This window comes from Callithrix jacchus, chromosome 22, assembly GCF_049354715.1.
Source record: "Callithrix jacchus isolate 240 chromosome 22, calJac240_pri, whole genome shotgun sequence".
In the NCBI taxonomy this organism is placed as follows: domain Eukaryota; kingdom Metazoa; phylum Chordata; class Mammalia; order Primates; family Cebidae; genus Callithrix; species Callithrix jacchus.
Genome location: NC_133523.1, coordinates 30,190,699 through 30,210,000, shown reverse-complemented (window position 1 = coordinate 30,210,000; position 19,302 = coordinate 30,190,699). Strand labels below are relative to the sequence as shown.

The 19,302-nt window shown below is 59.1% G+C and overlaps 1 protein-coding gene across 2 annotated transcripts in view; it reads left to right on the top strand.

Moving 5' to 3' along the window:
* PEPD (peptidase D) overlaps positions 1-17,658 on the top strand; it is a 127,528-nt gene extending 109,870 nt beyond the window's left edge. For both annotated transcript variants that reach the window (XM_017967595.4, XM_008987700.5), the window contains 4 exons: positions 3,328-3,476; positions 13,220-13,404; positions 16,542-16,733; positions 17,133-17,658. In XM_017967595.4, the coding sequence (XP_017823084.1) occupies positions 3,328-3,476; positions 13,220-13,404; positions 16,542-16,733; positions 17,133-17,270 (664 nt within the window). In that variant the 3' untranslated portion in view covers positions 17,271-17,658. The remainder of the gene's footprint in view (positions 1-3,327; positions 3,477-13,219; positions 13,405-16,541; positions 16,734-17,132) is intronic.
* The last annotated feature ends 1,644 nt before the right edge of the window (positions 17,659-19,302 follow it).

Here is a 19,302-nt window from a genome sequence, read left to right as displayed (position 1 = left end):
GGGTAGCCCGGGCCCAAAACTACCCAGAAGGAGCCAGCGGAAGACAGAACCTCTCTTCCTGGCCAGAACAGAGCCCTCAGAACACATGTGGGGAGTGAGATGCCAGCACGTTGCTTGGAGATGCGTCCCATCTCCCAGATGTCTTGTATTATCAGAGACTCACTCGGCCAAAGATGGTAGGGTCCCCAGACAGCCAGGAAGGAGGGATCCTGTGTTCCTATTCTCGATTGAGCCAACGTATGACCAAATTCTCCATTGTCGGTTTGCTTTCAGAGGATGGATAAAGTGGACACAGAGAAGTGGGAGGGAGATGATTTATCAAAGCCATGTCCTTCGTCCCTGGATTCCAGAAAGGCTTGCATCTAAATAACTTATGTGTGTAGAAACGCTAGGGGGATTGTTTTTTTTTAAGGCAGAAAAAGATAGGGAACTGAGAGGAGCACAAAAATAGACTTCAGCTCCGTGCCTGGGCCTCGCTGGGCGGGATGGAGCTGGCTGGCTGGGTGTATACTTCCCTCTCCAGAAAGCGGATGATTTTCAAACAAGAAATGCAGTTGGAGTCTTCTAGAAGCTGGAAGACAAAGTCAGACTGGCCAACAGTATCCAGGCACCCACTATCCCATGCTCTTTCTGCTTTGCTGACGAGAGTTTGGGGAACTGGATCCGAGTGTGATCTGCACTGGAGAACAGTCTTGTTTTGACGCCTCTAGATGATTCCAGCGTTCGGGGTATTCTTGTGGGCTTCCTGATTTGTCTGTTTTTGTTTTTTTGTTTTTTGACAATAGTTCAGTTTCTGCTTTTTCTTTTGTATCAGCACAGTCTGAAAGGCTTTCTGTCCTGGTTGCTGCTGCAGGTCATCTTCTGATTTGGTGCCTCCTAAGGAATCCGTGTCCCCCATGGCCCTGTCCTCTCTGCCCATGACATTCTTGCATGTTCTAAAACCAACAAACCACAAACCATTTTCCTTGGTCGACTCTGGGGAACCTAAATGAAAACGCTTAGCTGTCCCCAGGCAAAACTAGGCTGTGGTCCATACGGCTCCACTCCCCACTGCTGGCCCCAAGAGGACACAGTGCTACAGTGGTGGGAGGGTCCCATTTTATAGATGGGAAGACTGAAGCCCTGGAGGCTGAGCGCTGCAGCCAGGACAGGAGAACCCGTCTCCAGGCTCCAAGTGGTTTACCCTCCTGACTCAGGGCTTTCCTGGACCTGTGTTCTGAGCCTCAGTTTCCCTTCAGTTTAGGGCTCCGACATGCCCCACCCTCCAGGCCAGTGGTGGGGAAGCCTGTGCCTTGAGCAGAAGTAAACTTCCAGGCAGCTTTTGGCCCAAGCAGCCCACTGCCTCCAGAGATCCTGTGACTCTGACCCAACCTGAAGCTCCCTGTCGTGCAGGTGGGGCTCATCCCCCACCCAGAGAGTCACCTGAGGTGTTATCTGGACCTTTCTGCCCTGTTGACACTGCTGATGGTGTTTTGCAATCAGAAAACATAGGAGATTAAAAAGTGCCCGGCTGGGGACTTTGGATTTCAGCAAACCGTCCTGGCTGTGCATTCAAGTTTTTCCTTTAGAAATCTGCCTCTGTGGGTCAGCTGCTGCTGCCTGTCTGGCCACGTGGCCCTCTTCCTTGCTCCACGTGGGGCCAGGGTCTTCCACCCCCGGCTCCCTCCCATGGGACAGGACCCCCCCACAGGCAGCTTCTGGAATGTTTGTGGAGTGGCTGTGTTTACCATGAGAGCTGGGATTTGGGTGAGAGGCACTCGTGATGGAAGCCGCGGCTGTGCCCCTGGCCTCAGACTTGCCAGGACTCGCGCGGCTGCAGATGGACCCCATGGGAAGCCCAGGGTGGAGCCAAAGAGGGGCAGCTGCACCTCCTCAGCCCCTCCTGGCTCTGGTTCTGGGCCCTGCAGATGTGGTGGGCTTCGGTCCTGGGGCTGAACCAGCATCATGACTTGGCCATGACTTGTGAAGGGACTGAGTGGGCCCGAGGGTTCCGCTCTGTCTGCTGCCTGCAGCCTCCCGAGGTGGGACACAATGGAAGGGGAACCACGTGTACCCCCTGCCCCTCAGCCAGGCCTGGCCTTGTCCACCTGGGCTGCTTCCAGGTAGTCCTGGGAGCCAGGTTTGGGTCCAGCATCCCTTCCCTTATCCTGTCCCTTCCTCACTGCAGGATGAGTCAGGGGCGGCTTCTCTGCCATTGCCTAAAGAGGGCCCTGAGGCCCTTTGCACAGCAAAGACAGGCCTACTCCTTCTGGCCCTTCTGTGCCAAGGGCTTCTCTCACGGGGCATCTCGAGGGCAGCCTCAGCCACCCTCCTCCTGCCTCAGCAGGCCTCCGTCATCTGTTGCCGTTGGTCCCATGCCTCCTGTCCCACGTCGTCTGTCCCACACCATTCTGCCTCTGCTGGCCCCCAGGCCCCTTCTGTCCTAGACAGCTGGCACCTCTGCCCCATTCTTCTTGCCCCTGCCTGCATCCTGCTGGTCTTTGCCTGCCACTGGAGGGTACCAGGGTACAGGTGGACAGGGTGAGAGGGCCCACCTGGCTTGCGGGGGCGTGTGGCCAGCAGGCCCTGGGAATGCCTTGCTGGACGTGAGGCCGTCTGGTACTTCCTCCTTGCCTTCCCCGTGGGCCCTGGCAGAATCTCTCCGTCCCACCCCTGTGGGTAGAGGGGTAGTGCAAGCACATCCATCCAGCTAGGGGGCCCCAGTGCTGCAGCAGAGCCAGAGGCCCTCGCCACCCACTGAGTTTCCACCCAGACGCTCTGGGTCCTGGGAGAAGCAGGTGGTGTGAATCAGGCCCCGGGTTCTAGGCTGTGCATCCTACTTGGAGCCGCCACCTGGCCCCCTCCTCCTCTGCTTCCCACAAGAACAGCCTCAGCCTGTGCTCTGTGCTGGGTGCAGGGAGACCTTGGAGGGCCTGTTGGGCTGTGTGCTGGCTGGAGGCCAGGCAGAGGGCGGGGTCCTGGGGCATCTCTGCCTCTTCTTAGCCAGGCAAGTCTCCATGGCTGAGCTCATGGAGGCCAGGCCTCAGGGGTAGGGGTCCTTCATAGGACTGCCACTCCCCTAAGCCTTCCCTGCCTGGCCTGAGCCCTGAGCTCCTTTTTTCCTAGGGACACAGGTCTCCCAGGATGGCTTTGGGTTTCCTTCCTGCCCACACACCCATGGGAGACAGCAGGCGGGAGTTCTCCACAGCAGTCTCATTGTGAAGGGGAGCAGCCTATGCTGCATCCAGGACCTGGGCTTCCCTGGAGTCCAGGGCAGGTGGGGACCTGTAAGGGTAAGAGGGGCAGTGGTGCCCAGTACCCACCTGCCCTGCCCTTCTCTCCCCGCAGCCTGTTCGACATGGGCGGTGAATATTACTGCTTTGCATCTGACATCACCTGCTCCTTTCCCGCCAACGGCAAGTTCACTGCAGACCAGAAGGCCATCTATGAGGCGGTGCTGCGGAGCTCCCGTGCCATCATGGGCACTATGAAGCCAGGTGAGCAGCAGGGTGGTGGGGGAAGGTGTACCTGACGTGGAGGGGTGGGGGCGGGGGAGGCTGCCGTGTGCCAGGTGCCTGCAGGAAGTGGGCCTGCATTTTGTGACTTGAATCTGTCCACACTCCAGATGCTTAATCCCTGAGATTCTGGTGGTTTCAGGCCTCCAGGGTCACTCCTAGGAAACAAGGCAGACCACACAGGGACAGAACCAGGAATTGGGGGCTCAGGCCAAGGGCCCCCCACCAATCTGGTGGCCTCCACCTCCTCGTTCGTCTCCACTGGCCAGCACGCCAGCCTGTCCCCTGCCCTTATCCTTATATCCTTAAGTAGTGTCTACTCCAGGGAAGGCTCGGCCCACTCTGGACGCTGGCATGGGGTCAGAGCAGGTCCAAGCCCCACTTAGCACTCTGTGACTTTAGACAGAAAGCCCTCCTCTGGGTGGCTGTTTCCAAATCTGTAAATGGGAAGACAGCAGCTCACAGAGACTAAGTTAAGCCATGTAAAGCGTCTGCAAGGCCGCCCACTATGTGGCAGTGCCCTGCAGGGGTCAGTCACCACCATGATGGTCATGTTGAGGCCAAGGTGGGCCTGGTGTTTCTCTCTCCCAGCAGCCAGCATAGGCCAACCTGTCCTGCCCCCACCCTTCCCAATCCCGGGCAGCCTGCACAGGCCCAGCTTGTGCCCCTTGACCTCTGACCGCATGCTGTTGAGGTCTGGCGGGGCTGGCAGAGGAGGTCCCCTGGAGGGGAGCTAGCATCCTGCCAAGGCCAGCTTTCAGGCGTCCCCCCGGGCACCTCCCACTCTCCCCACCTCGCTCAGCCAGGCTCCTTCCAGGTGACCCTGGGCCCTCCATAGTCCTGGCAGGGTGGAGTCCAGCACCCAAAGGGTTGTACCCCAGCTCTCTGCCCTGCAATAATGGAAACTGTTTCCCAGCAGGGATGGGAGGTCCCTGTTTGTCACCTTTGCCTAGAGGAGAGGACTGGGGCATGTGGTCTGGACGTGTTCTTGCATCAGGCCTTCCAGGGCTTCAGCACAGCCCCGCTGCTGCAGTCTTTGGATTCCCCAGAGCCTGGGCAGGGTCCTGTGGGTCACCATGTGCTGGCCAACCCCCAGGCCTGGCACTCTGCAGACACATGGCTCCCGCGAGCCTGACTGGGGTCTTTATGGCAGCTGCCAGGCTCCAGCCTGCAGTGCAGAGGGGCTTTCCCTGCCCACACTGGCCCTGGCACAGCCAGCCCCCAAGGCACCCAGGCTCTGCATCTTTCGTTGTAAGCAGCGAACAGTCTCCGGCCAATTCGGTCATTTCTTGCCACCACAAACTCCCAGAGGTGGAAAATCAGGTCTGGGCTGGGGCCAGGGCCGCAGCAGCACCGGACAGTGGCCTGCGCTCACAGCTGGATTGCCCAGCCAGGGCCCGCCCTCAGCACACAGGCTCCAGCCACCCCCTGCAGCCTGGAGTCCCTCCATCTGGGTCGAGGTCAGAGAGCACTTCATGTTGGCCCAGCCCAGGTCGTAGTCCCACCCTAGCCCACTGCCTCTCACCCAGAGCTATACACACCTCCAGAGAGACAGGCAGGCCCAAGGCAACCCGTGTAGGGGAGCTCAGGTGTCCTCTAGGAGCCACGTGGGCTGACCACGGGAAGAGGGGACAATGCAGTATAGCGAAACTTCAGAGTCCAGGATGCAGGCCCCAGACCCGTGAGCACCCCGAGCCCAGCCCCAGCTCTGCCGCCTGCTGGCAGGGTACCTTACTTAAGTCCCAAACAGGCCAGGGATAGACCCCTGCTCTTCCAAAGCAGAGTCTACCCCAGGGTGGGCTCAGCCAGCTCTGGACTGTGGCATCTGGTTAGACATGGAATGCCCTCTGTTAAGGACCCACAGAGAGCTGGCAGCTGCCCAGTGTGCTCTCAGCATGCAGGAAAAAAAGAGGAAAGAAAGATCGGGAGCCTTCAGGATGTGTTCTCTCATGGCCTCAAAACTCAGTATCTCGACAATCGACTAACTAGTCCCCATGGCCCCACTGCCCATTGCTGGTATGAGTTGCAGCCTGAATCGCCGGCCCAAGTGCTGCTTCAGAGAGGCCCTCAGCTACCGTTGCTTTAAGAGGAGGCAGACTGTGGGCAGGCCTTTCTAGAGGGTGCCCAGTCCAGCCTCAAGAGCCCCCACCAGAGGCCGAGGAGGGACACTGGGGGCAGTGCCAGGCCCCAGCCCTATATCCTCACGCATCCAACAGGAACAGAATTTGATAAACGCATGAGTGCAAGCAGGGGGACCTCTTCCAGAGGTGGAAAAGAAGACAAGACAGAAAATCCAAAAGTCAATAAGCTCTTGATGGGGTGACAGTGCTGATCGGACTTACCTGGTTTAGTGACTGCCAAGGAAAACAGCATTTTGTGTGGAATTGCTTTGCTTAAAAAGCAGCAGGCTGGGCACTGTGGCTCATGTTTATAATCCCAGCACTTTGGGAGACTAAGGCGGGCAGATCACTTGAGGTCAGGAGTTCAAGACCGGCCTGGGCAACATGGACAGACCTTGTCTCTACTGAAATTACAAAAATTAGCTAGGTATGGTGGCGCACACATGTAATCCCAGCTACTCAGGAGGCTTGAACTCAGAATTGCTTGAACCTGAGGGGCGGAGGTTGCAGTGAGCCAAGATCGCACCAAGGCACCCCAGCCTGGGTGATGGAGTGAGACCCAGTCTCAAAAAAAGAAAAAAGTAGCTGCCACACCTGAGTATGAATACACAGGTGTCTCCAGGCAGATGAGTGGGTGAGGACACAAGAGTGCAGGAGGGTATGGCCAGCAGGCCCTTGTGGATAAAAGGAAGAGGGAGTAAGCGTGAATTCCCTTATGCTTGTGAAATCCACAAAGGATGTACAGGAAGGGACAGGGCAGAGTGTTCACTGCGTTCCTTCTTAGTCTTTCTGACTATGGGAAGCATCCCCTATTAGCTGTCACTTCCAGTGTCTATGAAGCAGTCACCCAAGGGGCACCACTCTTCCTCCTTCCTTCACTCTAGGGATCATAATTTCTTGCTCAGTTTGGAATACCACTAGTCACTCGAATGAATGATCTGTGTTTCAGATCCAGCAGGAGGGTTTGGCAGGTGAGCGTGGCCTGCGGTGTATTCACCTGGTATCTGTGAGCACAGTCCCTCTACCCAGAAACGAGGACAGCCCTCTCCGTGGAGGGCCCTCTGCCAGGCGCAACCTCTCAGATGGGCCAGGGTCTCTTGGACACCCTCCACGTGCAGGGTTGGCCTGCTGTTCTGCAGCTGTGCCAAGGTGGGCTGTGTCATTGCAGACTGTCACCATCACATCAAGTAGTAGCGTCAGACACCATGGGCAGTTGTGAAATCCGGATGCCCAGGAAGTCAAAGCCCTGGGCTGGAAGGAGCTGAGGCTCCCAGCAGTGAAGCAGAGCTCTGTGGTCTGTGAGGGGCCCACCCCACGTCCAGCAACCCTTTACACCCAAGCATCAGGTTGGGGAGCTCAGCATGGTCAGCGAGCAGTGCCAGGCCCATCAGGGAGCCAGAGGCAGCACCAGGCCATGGGAAGCAGGAGGGGCCAAGGCCTGGGGGTGGTGTTTGATGGGAAAGCCAATGTCTTACCCCTCATCCTGGGTGAGACCGGGGTGGCCCAGCCCTGGCTGTCCTCACCTGCAGGAAAGCTTGCTGCGGCCTGGGCAGGACTTGGGTGGCATCTCCACAGCTGGCATCCTGGCCAGTTCAGTGGCCCCACTCAGCAGCCCCAATTCTGTCCAGAAAGTGGCCAGGACTGTGAGCAAGTCCCCAAGCCCCACATGCCACTGAGAAAGGGTCTCCTGTCCTGTGGGGTTACCTGGTTCATGCCTACTCTTGGGGCAGGGGCAGGCACAGGCCTCAGGCCTCGCAGGGGTGTCTGGGTCACCATGCCAAGCCCAGCTATGGGAGCTAGGTCATCCCCCAGCCCCACTCCCGCCCACTCCTGGGCTTCACTGCCCAGACCAGTGTGGGGTCTAGAGGATCCCTGTGTGAGGGGATGGGGCAGACTCCCAGCAAGCCCCCCCACCATCTACCACCCACACTGAGCTGTGTGGCACTGATGTGTCCCCCAAGGACAGAGGTGGACTCCATCTGGATCACACACAGTGAAGGCCCATGACACAGAGCTGCCCTCCAGATGGGGCGGGTTGCCTCCCGTAGCATTGAGGAGGCCGTGGCCAGGTCAGCCCCCTGCCCTGTCCCAGCGGAAATGCCCTGAGTTTGTGGGTTCAGTTCCTGGGCCAAGACAAACACCCCACTGAGACTGCCCGACTGCATCCTGTGACCTTCCAGGGAGAGTAAATAAAGCAGGAAACCCCATAGCTATGCCCAAAGGAGAGGCAGGAAAGAACCATCAGGACCCCGGGGAGTTGAGGAATGCAGGCCTTGGACCCTGATCCTAGAGCTGGAGGGGGAGCATTCCTCACGGCGGCCGGGAGCCCACAGGCGGGTGGCAGGGAAGGCCTGGCAGCTGCAGGACCTCAGTGAGTGCCATGCACTGGAGGCCGGGTGGGATCCAAGCTCAGCGTGGCTCCTGCCCACCCCATGCAGACCCCCGAGTGCGTGGTGAGTGGAGTAGGGGAAGCCACTGCTGGGACAGGTGGGTGAGCCCAGCAGGACAGCAGTGAGCCAGGGTCTGCATTGACACAGCCACAGCAGGAAGGCTGTTCCTAGAAGCAGCACAGCTGTCCTGGTCCTGCGGACACAGTCCTTGGAGCTCCACAGGACCCCAGGACTGAGGGCCCTAGGCCCTCTGCCTGCAAGCCCCCTAGCTTCCTGCAGCCTCCCCTCCAAGCCCCTACCCAGCTCCCTCTCCTCCTCGCCCACGTGCCCTCCCCCCAGCCTCCCCACCTCCCTCTGCCCTTTCCTGTGCTCACCTGGGAGTCACTGGTGGCCCAACTTCTATCAGCCTGGAACAGCAAGGGTGGTCCATGCTCCGTGAGCTCTTCCGTGTCCATCCCCAACTCCTGGTTCGTCCCTGCCCTCAGGGTCCTGGCCACTTGTTAGGGGTGGAGGGTGCTGCCAATGTGAGGTCAGAGGAGGGGAAAGAAGTGGCAGGAAGTGCCCCCACTTCCCAAAACAGGCCTGACGGGATGAGAGAATGGCACTGAGCCGCAGGATGACTAGATGGGCAGGAGAGGGACTGTCTCCCATAGCCCCGTGGTCAGGGGGCGCCTCTGCCGGCTTTGCTCCCCTCCCAGCCAGCTCCAGGGAGAGGGGCCGAATGGCTGGACTTGCAGTCAGGCCTCATCCTCCAAGCTGGAGTGGAGTGCAGGGCTCAGGTAGACAGGTGTGGCAGGTACATGCCACCCCAGCCACAGGTGCTCTCTGCGACAGGCACCAGGACGGGGAGTGCTGCCCTCAGTGTGGGCCCCATGTCCACCCTCCTGCCGGCTGCAACGGTGAGCCAGTTCCTTGGCCTCTTCTTCCTCCTCGGGGCGCTCTGCCGGGGTGCAGGGGAGGAGACTGGAGGAGCAGCCTGGGCCGACACAGCCCCCTGCCCGAGTGCAAGCTGAGCCCTCAGGGCCTACCCCTGAGCCCGCTGTGCTACACACCCAGGGCCTGGCTCCTTCCCCATCCATCCCCCGAGGGCCATGTTCCGCAGATGAAGTGCGCTCTTTGTCTGGAAGTGGCTCTGAGGATGCTGCCTTCATAGCTCGATCAGGCCCGGGAACCCCCTGGGGTTGTCACACTCCAGGCAGGAGGCCTTGGGGCTGTGATGGATGCTTTGAGGCTCTAAGGAGTTGGCCGGGGCCCCAGGCCCAGCAGGAGCGAGTGCTGCCTGAGGAGACCAAGTGGGCCCAGAAGACCACCCAGGGGCTACTCTGGCCACACCTGGGGCCTGAGCGCTGGGATCCCAGCCGTTTCATGAGGCGCATGACAGGACGCTAACCTAGAGGCCACCCTGCCTGTTCTAGGGTCTGAGTACACAGAGGAGGCAGGGACGGGGACACAGCACCGGCTGCAAGACAGCCATGAGGGTGGCCAGGGCTCCCCTGAATCCAGGCATTTACTGAGCACCTGCTGCGTGCCAGGCGCAGAGCAGGGTAAGGGCATCACCTTTGCAAAGCCAAGAGGTCATAACCAGACCCAGCTGTGCCATGTGTGCTGTGAACTCTGAAAGCACAGGAAGGGGCAGTCAGAGAGGGCTTCCTGGAGGAGGAGCCTCAACACAGAGGCCCACAGGGAGAATGGGAGCTCATCTGGCAAAAGGGGCTCATAGGGGGTGGCCCCAGCTAAGGAAACAGCTGGTGGGGAGAGCCAGCTCTTAGGACCCATGGCCTTGGTCTGGCCACCCCACCCAGGAGTGAGTGAGGGAGAGGCTGAAGAGCAAGCCAGGCTGAGAACCTGGGCTTTGTCCGGGGCCAGGAATGACCCTGTTTGCCCCATTCCTTCTAAAGAGATGGCATCCGAGGGGTGTGCAGCAGAGGAGGGGCTGGGCAGGCTCTAGGAGGGGTGGGGCAGGCATAGGGGTGCCACAGGAAAGCCAGAATGAGGTTTGGTGCTTTCTGGGGGTTGGGGCATGCAGGGCAGCTGGTGCCCAGCTTTTGTGTGATTCCCAGTGTGGCATCCGGGTATAGCCGGGGTGCCTTCCAGCCTGGACTAGAGAGCTTGACGGTGCCTCCAGGCTGCCAGGGTGGGAGGGGCCTGAGAGTGGGCTGAGGCAGGCAAGGGAGCCCTCAAGTTGATGCCCACCCCGCCAGCCTAGTGCAAGGACAGTGACCCTCACACACTCCAGGGGCCCCCGCCCAGGCCATGGGTGTCGTAACCGCAACACTGGGGCCAAGTTGCTGGAGGTTGAATCACTGTCACAACCCTAACCACACACAGGCAGAAACTCGCTCTCCCGGCCAAGAGAGCTGTGTGCAAGGCCTTCCCCAAGGGTAGGCAGGCGAGGAAGACCAGCGGCGCCAAGGGGACCCCTGGCCGGCATGTCCGGGCGACGCCGGGCCTGCCCCCGGGAAGGGCCCCCGCAGAACATGATTTATACCTGATTCCCGCCCTCTGTGGAGCGCAGCCAGCTGTTGAAGTCAGCCTGGTTGGAAGGCCGGCTGCACTTCCCGGGGCTCCCCTTTGGTGACCAGAGAAGGGTCCGTCGAAGAAGAAGCAGTTGAGCTGGGCTTGGGGCACGAGTCATGCACAGGAGGCCTCCCAGCCCCACATGCCAGCTTTGCAGGCTGTTGGGGGACCTGAGGGGCACTCAGGAAACCCCTACCCTTGGAGTGAGACATGAAAAGCAGGCAAGCAGATCTGTCCAGGGGAGGGCTGCAGGCCGGACGGTACGAGGAGAAATTACCAAGCCTGGAACAGCGAGGCAGGGTCTCCCCCGAGAGGGCACAGGTTTTTTTTTTTTTTGAAATGCAGTCTCACTCTGTCACCCAGGCTGGAGTGCAATGGTGCAATCTCAGCTCACTGCAACCTCCACCTCCTGGGTTCAAGGGATTCTCCTGCCTCAGCCTCTTGAGTAGCTGGGACTACAGGTGCCCGCCACCACACCCGGCTAAGGAAGGGACAGCTTTTACCTAGAGACTCCTTGGATGCGGCATCACAGGCCAAAGCAAAGGGCCTGAGGTAGAAAGGCCTGTGTGCCTCTGGAACAGAAGACTGGCCTGGCCTCTGGAGGATGCAGTGGAAGGGAGGGAGGGAGGGAGGGCGAAGTGGGCCACAATTGTCCAGGCTGGGGCCTCAGAGAAGAGCAGCAGCAGAGACTGGGTAGGCTTGGCTCGCACCCCAGGAGCAAGTGAACGTCCAGTGTGGAACTGGGGCCGGCTGGTCATGCACAGTGGAGGAATGGTGGCCGGTGCCCCTGTCCGCGGTGCTGTCCCCAGCCCCCGAGGACACCAGAGGCTCTGAGAGCAGCCCTCCAGGGCCTGCACTGTGGCTGTTTGACAGGAGGCATCTGAGGCTCACGGAGGCAGCTCTAGTTACCCAGGTCTCCCTTTCCAGAATGCTGTGCCCCACAGAAAAGTCCCCACCCAGGTTCTGCCCCCAGGGATGCAGACTAGGCCAGCCAGGGGTGTGTGTGTACCCAGGGCTGCCCCAGATACAAAGCAGTGGCAGCCAGAGTTGCCTCAGGCCTCCTGGGGCTCTCCTCCATGCCAGATCCCAGACCTTAGGATGACCATCCCCACCTCAGCCCCTCAGAGGCTGGGGCAGAAGGCTGGGCTGACAGGAAGCTGGGCTCTGAGGATCCCTGCTCTGTGTGTGTCGTGGGAGCGGGGACAGGTCTGGGCATCTCCACCTCTGCCACCCTGAGGCCACAGCCATGGCTGGGGTGCTGTGCTGTGAATGGCAGGCTACCGCCCTATGGCCTGCCCAAAGCCATGTGTCTCCAGCCCACCTGAGACGCCAGCACTGGGGTGGCCAACTCTGGCATTAAAGGGGTCCCAGCATGAGGGACTTGTGCCCCGTGCATGTCAGGGGTGACAGCCTGTGTCCCAGTGTGGACTCATCCCTGTTCACCCCCTGAGCCCATCATCTGCCCTGCATCTCACAGCATAGCCCTTGCCAGCTCAGGGTCTCCCGGGCTCCTCCCACAGCAGCAATTGGCAGTGACAGGGCCATGCAGGGCAGGCTATGGCTCTGCGCCAAGGCAGGACCTGGCCGGGAGGCCCTTGGAAGCCAAGGTCTCTCCACTTGGTAGGGCTGGACCTCACCAGGAGGTGCCACAGGGACAGTGCCAAGTGCCCTCTCCGGCCAGCAAACTACACACTGATAAGCGCCCCCTGTCATGTCCCTGGCCAGGGTGTCCTGGGGCCCTGGCCTCTGCCAACATGTGGCCTGTCCAGACCCAGCCCCCATGGGGCCAGGGCAGGAAGCCTCACCAGCCTCAAGTCCTCGTCTGGTGTTCGGGCTGTCCAACAGTGGGAGCCTTGGTGAGGCTAATGCTGGGATTCTGCAGAGCCTGGGGGTGGGATGGGCGCACCCACAGGCTGCTGAGGCTCTAGGCGAGGAGCTCTCCAAGGGCCTCCTTCCCAGGGGCCATGCCACAGAGCCTGTGTGGCCCCGGAAGCCCTGTGCTTAGGAAGTCCTCTCCATGGTGGCCTTTGCCCCACAAACATGCAGCAGGGTTGAGTTGAATTCATAGCCGGGGCTTGGACATCTGGGCTCCCCTGGAGATGGTGCCACTGTTGTTGGCAGGCAGGGCCCGGACCCCTGCCAGCCAGCTCGTGGGGCCACGCCAGCCGTACCTTTGCCCTAGACACCTTTGTTCCCTTGCTCCCTGCAGCAGCTCCAGGGGTGACTCATCCCCATTCTGGCATGTGCAGGGACCCGCTCCCCCAACCTCAGGCTTCCCTGATGCCCACAGCAGCAAAACCCCACCAGAGCTGTCAGCCAGGGTTTGGGCCTGAACTTCAGGCCCAGGGCCCACAGAGTCTCCCTGTGTCTGCTACTGGGGAGATGTGTGCATTTCTCCTCCTGGGCCCAGAAGCACAGACTGGGCCCCTGGTCTGGGCCCTGGCTGCAGATGACAGGAACCTGCCCCTAAGGGCAGAATGAAGAAGAAGGGTCCCAAGGGCCAGGGCTTTGGCTGGAAAAGCCCAGCATGAGGGTCCACCCTAGGCCTTGTCCCCCTGGGCCCGAAGTGTGGTGCCCCCCCCCCCCCACCTCAGTCCCGCTCACCACAGTCAGTGTGAGGGCTTTGGGTCTCCCAGCCCCTCGCCCTCTGGTGTTAGCTGCTGGGCTCTGGCTCACGGCAGCTCCCTCTGGCCCACAGGTGTCTGGTGGCCCGACATGCACCGCCTGGCTGACCGCATCCACCTGGAGGAGCTGACCCAGATGGGCATCCTGAGCGGCAGTGTGGACGCCATGGTCCAGGCCCACCTGGGGGCCGTGTTTATGCCTCATGGGCTCGGCCACTTCCTGGGCATTGATGTGCACGACGTGGGAGGCTACCCAGAGGTCAGTGTGGACACGGCAGGTAGAGTGGCCTGCCCATCAGCTGCTGCCGAGCCTGGTCCCCAGGGTGGGGTGGGGCTCTGGGAGGCAGCAGAGGTGTAGTGGGATGGCAGAGATGGGCCCCGAGCTCCCTGTGGTACACGGAGGGCATGAGGGGAGGAATCGGGGGCCCTGGCCAAGGCAGGGTGCACCTGTGAGTGCTCCACAGGCCTGAACACAGAGGTGCTGCTGTCTACACATTGGACCCAGGTGTCGCCTGCCCAGAAGGGTGGCACACAGTCAGGATACGGTGCATGGGGCCCTACAGGACAGTGGTGCCGAGGACAGGTCTTTGTGATGGAGCTGCATGGCACCCCTTGCATCCTGCTGCCTCTGGCTTCATTTAGACATGGGGTGCTGGGAGGTGAAGCCCCACCCGATGGCGATTTGTCCTGGCCCCTCACAAGCCCAGAGCAGCCCTGCTCTGCTGCTGGTGTGCCCTCTGCCTCCCAGGCCCCTGGGCTGCACACCTGTGATGCTATAGCCTCCTCATCCCCAGGCACTCTGGGGACCCTTGGCAGATAAGGGATGCTGGGGGGCCATCTCCAGACAAGACTCCCCGACTATCAGCCCTCAGAGGACCACCCAGAGGGTGCATGAGGCTTGGGGAGGTCCTACCCGGCAGGTGGCTGTGGCCTCTTGGCTGGGCAGGCGGGGCCGGTCCCTGCCCCTGGCCGTCTGCCCAATGCAGGGGGCTGATTGTGCAATCTGTGCACGCCCTGGGGCCCCCCCAGCCAGTTAGCCAAGACCAGGCTCAGCCTCTTGGCTGCAGGGTGTTTTGAAAGCACTAAGAACAATTTTGGGGAGGGGGGGCGGTGCGGGGAATTGCTTAAGCATTATTATTCAATTATTTTTTCCTCAAGTGTAAACAGTTAAATTTGGAGAAACAAAATCAGTTTTAATTTCCTAATGTCTATTCATCCCATTGTGTGCGGGAGCCAAGAGCTGGGCCTTCCAGACATTGTTAGCTGAGGTTCTTATTCATTAGTCGCCAAAGCTTTTTTTTTCCAGCAGCAAAAGTTGGCAGCAAACTGTTTTCATCTTTTCCAGTAAGCAGCTCTTTGTACTCACAGGGTCTATTCTTCTGACAGATAAACATTGTGGAAAAAATATGGTTTTTCCTATAAAAGTCATTTGTTTTACCTCAGGCCTGCAGACACATTTGGGGCTCCTCTGCTTGGGGCCCAGTAAAAGTTGAGGCCTCGTCAAGCCCTGTGCCCAGGCAGAGGCGGGCATGGGCACCTCCCACACTGAAGGCTGCGCTTCCTGGGCCCCAGGGGCTCATGCCCTCCCCACTTGGCTCTGTGCTCCATGAAGCCCAGCCCTTCCCCTTCTCTTATACCCACGCCTGTGCCCTGTTCTCAGCGGGTCCCTGGGCAGGCCCCTGGAGCCAACACCCTGAAGGGTTAACTGCACGGCTGGGCTGAAGCAGGTCTTGCCCCTGTGCCCCCCGGGATCCCTTCTAATCCCCCACCCCCAACTTTAGTGGTGAACCTCAAGATTTCAGAGGGGAGGAAAGTTCATTTCTCTAGGGTGTCCCCCGACCGTGCACCACAGAGTGGCCGAGCATGGGCCCATGGGAATGGAGGGGTGACTGGGAAGAAGGAACTTGACCTTGGCAGGCCCTTGCCTCCCCCGGGCCCCTGGCCTCGACCACTGTGGGGTGGGGAAACAGGAATGGTCACTTCAGGAGCAGCATGAAGGAGAGATGGGTGGTGGTGCAGTGTGGGTGCCCAGGGATGACAGGGACGGGCAGGTCCTGGAGCAGGGACCCCAGGACCCCCAGCAGCTTCGAGGCAGGAGACAAGCCCCAGCCCAACTCACTTGTACCTCTCACCTGCCCACAGGGACTGTCACTTGACGGTCCCCTGGCCATGGGGCATCCCTGCCCTCTGGCCTCACCTGCCCATCAGCAGCCCAGAAGCAAGTGTTGTGGGGCTGGGGCCACACCAGCCAGGCTGTGGTGTCTCCTCATGGCCTCCCGCCCAGCCTGCTCTCTCCAGGTCAGCATGGCTGTCCCCGCCCCAGGGAATCAGTCACAGCCTCTCTGGCTGTGCCCAGCATGGAGGCCAAGCCAGCCTGTTGCTGGTTACCTTACGTGAACCACTAATTGGAGTCTGATGTTCTTGGCCCCCAAACAGTCAAAAATGACAGCTCCCACTCCAGCCGCTGGGCTTCCTCGGGGAGGGAGTGTGGCTGGGCAGGGCAGACTCAGACCCTGACCAGAAAGTGTACTCATGCCCACTGGCTCAGAGGCCCTGGCCACTGGCTGGATGGTGCCCTGGGGACCTGGGGCGAGCACCCGCTGCCCTCAGCCAAGCTGAGGCTCCTCAGCTATACCTGAGTGGACAAGGCCAGGCTGGGTGTGCACCCAGGCAGTGTGGGGTGCAGAGAGGGGCCCCTGAAGGCAGTGGTTCTGCCACTATGAGGCGTCCTCCAGGGCTGGGGGCTGTATCCCAAGGCCCCGCTGTAAGGCCCCGAGTGCTCCTCTGGGAGTCACACCCCCAAGCCACACACACACAGCACATGTGTACTGGTGCACTAAGGCTGGGGGCCCCACCCTGGTGACGGCACCTGTCCCTCTCCCTGGACAGTCACATGGAAAACCTGGGTCTCGGCCTAGGGGAGCCAGGACTACTACTCCTGGGGCCAGTTCCCACTTGGGCTGCCTGGAAGGAAAGCTGTGGCCCTGAGGGGCTTCAGAGCTGCCTTAAGAGCTTTTTTGGCTTCAGCAGTTTGGCATCTGCCACTCCTCTGGCCAGGAGCAGGGCCTGGCTGAGGGCAGCCCAACCCTCGGCCAGCCCCACAGTCCTGTCTGGGCAGCTCGCCCCGGGTGTGTGCACGTGGGCGGCCACAGGGCTCCTTAAGCGAGCCCAAGGGTAGCGTGGCCAGGACACTGAAGATCCAGGGGTATGTGCAGGGTGGATGGTCTTTCAGGGTGCCCATGACCCAGCACAGCAGGGGCCAGTCTAGGCTGTGGACCCCAGTGGTCAGAGAGCCCACGTGACTGGCGCCAGCCCTCACAAGCCCATCTGTCTCCTGATGAGGGCATGGTGAGCCCTGGAGCTGCTCATCAGGCCCCTCATCTCCATTCTGCACAGGGCGTGGAGCGCATTGACGAGCCCGGCCTGCGGAGCCTGCGCACTACACGGCACCTGCAGCCAAGCATGGTGCTCACTGTGGAGCCGGGCATCTACTTCATTGACCACCTCCTGGACGAGGCCCTGGCAGACCCGGCCCGTGCCTGCTTCTTTAACCGCGAGGTCCTGCAGCGCTTCCGCGGCTTTGGTGGGGTGAGTACCCATGGGCCCCATTCTAGCTCCTGGAACATCTCACCCCCACTGCAGCTGCAGACTCCTTACTCCCAAGGCAAGGACCCTAGTGACGTCCTCCCTTGAGGTGGGTCAGCCTGCCCCTTTGTGTGGTCTGTCACAGGATGGAGCCTCACCCCTCAGTAGGAACAGAGATCCTATAAAACCTGTCTGCTCCAGGCGCTCCCATCCACCTGGCAGGGACAGGGTGAGCAGGTGATGTGAGAGGATGGCTTCATGGAGCCCGGGAGGCTACACATCTCTCCCAGGGAATGTCAGCTGCTCCCTCCCCACAGTGGGGTGGGCCTGGAGCAGGCCTGGCCCTCTAGCCTGGCACATGAGGCTGCTTTGTGATAACACATGTCGTTTGGCTTGACCCAGGTCCGCATCGAGGATGACGTTGTGGTGACTGACAGTGGCATCGAGCTGCTGACCTGTGTGCCCCGCACTGTGGAAGAGATTGAAGCGTGCATGGCAGGTTGTGACAAGGCCTTTACGTCCTTCTCTGGCCCCAAGTAAAGCCAGCCAGAAATCCCAGGGCACCTGGGCGCCTGGCCTTGCAACCTCTCTTCGAGACAGGCAGCCTGCTGGTCAGCACTCCAGCGGCAAGAGACGGCGCCCAGAATCAGATCCCAGCTTTAGCATTTGATCAGACCAAACAGCGCTGTTTCCTGGGAAGGAAACACTTTCTTAATATGCCTTTTGCAGGCTCACACCTTTAATCTGTTTTATATCTTGCTTATTAAATGAGTGACTTAAATTTATTGAAAGTAATACTGTTCTTTAGTAGCAACTAAAATGTGTCTTGCTGTCATTTATATTTTCCCAGGAAAGGAGCATTTCTGATGCTTTCTCTCAAAAATCAATATGCAGAATGGCATTTGCAATAAAAGGTTTCCTAAAATGATCCTTTGTGCACGGCTTCCCCTGTATTCCTTTGCAGATAGCATTTGGGACCCATGCACCCTGAAAAGATAGCTCACCTGGTATCAGTATGAAAAGTCAGTTCCAGGAAAATGGTGCTGATGATGCAGGCCCTAACTGCTGCTTCTGCCTCAGACTGGCCTGGTGGGACAAGGGCAGAGTCCTCCCCAAGGAGCCTGTTTTGAGCCCCTGGGACTTGGAGCTTTGGTGTCACCCTGTCATTTGCTGCAAGGTTTCCCAAGCCTAACAGGCATCAGAACCAGTGGGACACTTGATAAGAGATTCCTGGGACCCCCTCAGACCATCTGACTCAGAATCTCTAGGGCAATGGCCTAAGAATTGTGTATTTCGCAGGCGCCCACCAGAAGCTCCTGACAGACAAGTGTGAGAAGTACTCCCAGGCAAAGCAGCTTTAGCTTGTCAGTATCAGCACAGCCCGAGGTCTGAGGTGGGGGCAAGCAATCCTGCAGGAAGATCCTAGGCACTCAGGTCAGACTGGCCGAGTCACCCCGCGCCATGCCTTTGCGCACGTTGAAGAGCAGACTGATAACAAGCCTTTTTGATATGGTTACCACCTCCAAACAAGATTTCTGAAGGTGGTAGAATTATATAGAGCTTGAAGTACAGATATTTAAAAGCTGAGACTTGCAGGGATCTCTTGTCCTCGATTTCTTTTTCATGTGGGACACACTAGCAAAGCCAGCCTCTGTCGGAGACACTCCCAACAAAGGCAGTGCCACCACGAATTTGCAGAGACTGTCCTCCCTAAGTGTACCAAACCCCAGGCAGGAAGCCAGCCGGCACCCAGCAGTGCCTGGTGAAGTATCCGTCCTTGCCTCTGCTTGTCCAGTTCTCCCAGGGTCCCACAGAACAGCCCACCCCTGGAGCTAGTTTCTAGAATTCTGTATACCCTTCCAGATTTGCTTCCTCACAGAGCTTCCATCCAGGAGTTCCCACGCCAAGGTGAAGGACAAGTGAGGAAGATACCACAGATGAAACCATGAGGGGGTAGAAAACTGTGGCTCAAGAGAGACGTTTTAAGAAGTCACCAAAGGCCGGGCATGGTGGCTCACGCCTGTAATCTCAGCAATTTGATGACTTGAGGTCAGGAGTTTGAGACCTGCCTGGCCAACATGACAAAACCCCGTCTACACTAAAAATACAAAAATTAGCTGGGTGTAGTGGCATACACTTATAATCCCAGCTACTTGGGAGGCTGAGGCAGGAGAATCTCTTGAATCTGGGTGGCGGAGGTTGTGGTAAGCTGAGATTGCACCACTGCACTCCAGCCTGGGCAACAGTGAGACTGCCTTAAAAAAAAAAGTCACCAAAGAGTTGTACAAGTTGATTTCCTCCCATGGTAGTATCACAAAAGTGCTTATAAAGTGGTCACGTCAAAATAAAAGCCAATCTCAGTTCCAAATCACCATTTATCTGAACTGCCTCTTAGATTTATAACATCCATTCTTGAAGGTTTTCTGCTGGTACGAATACATTCCCTAAGCTAACCATTTGTGACACTGAGCAGTAGTAATTGTGTCTTTTTGCCAGGCACAGTGGCTCATGCCTATAATCTCAGCACTCTGGGAGGCCAAGGCCGAAGGATTATCTGAGACTGGGAGTCCAA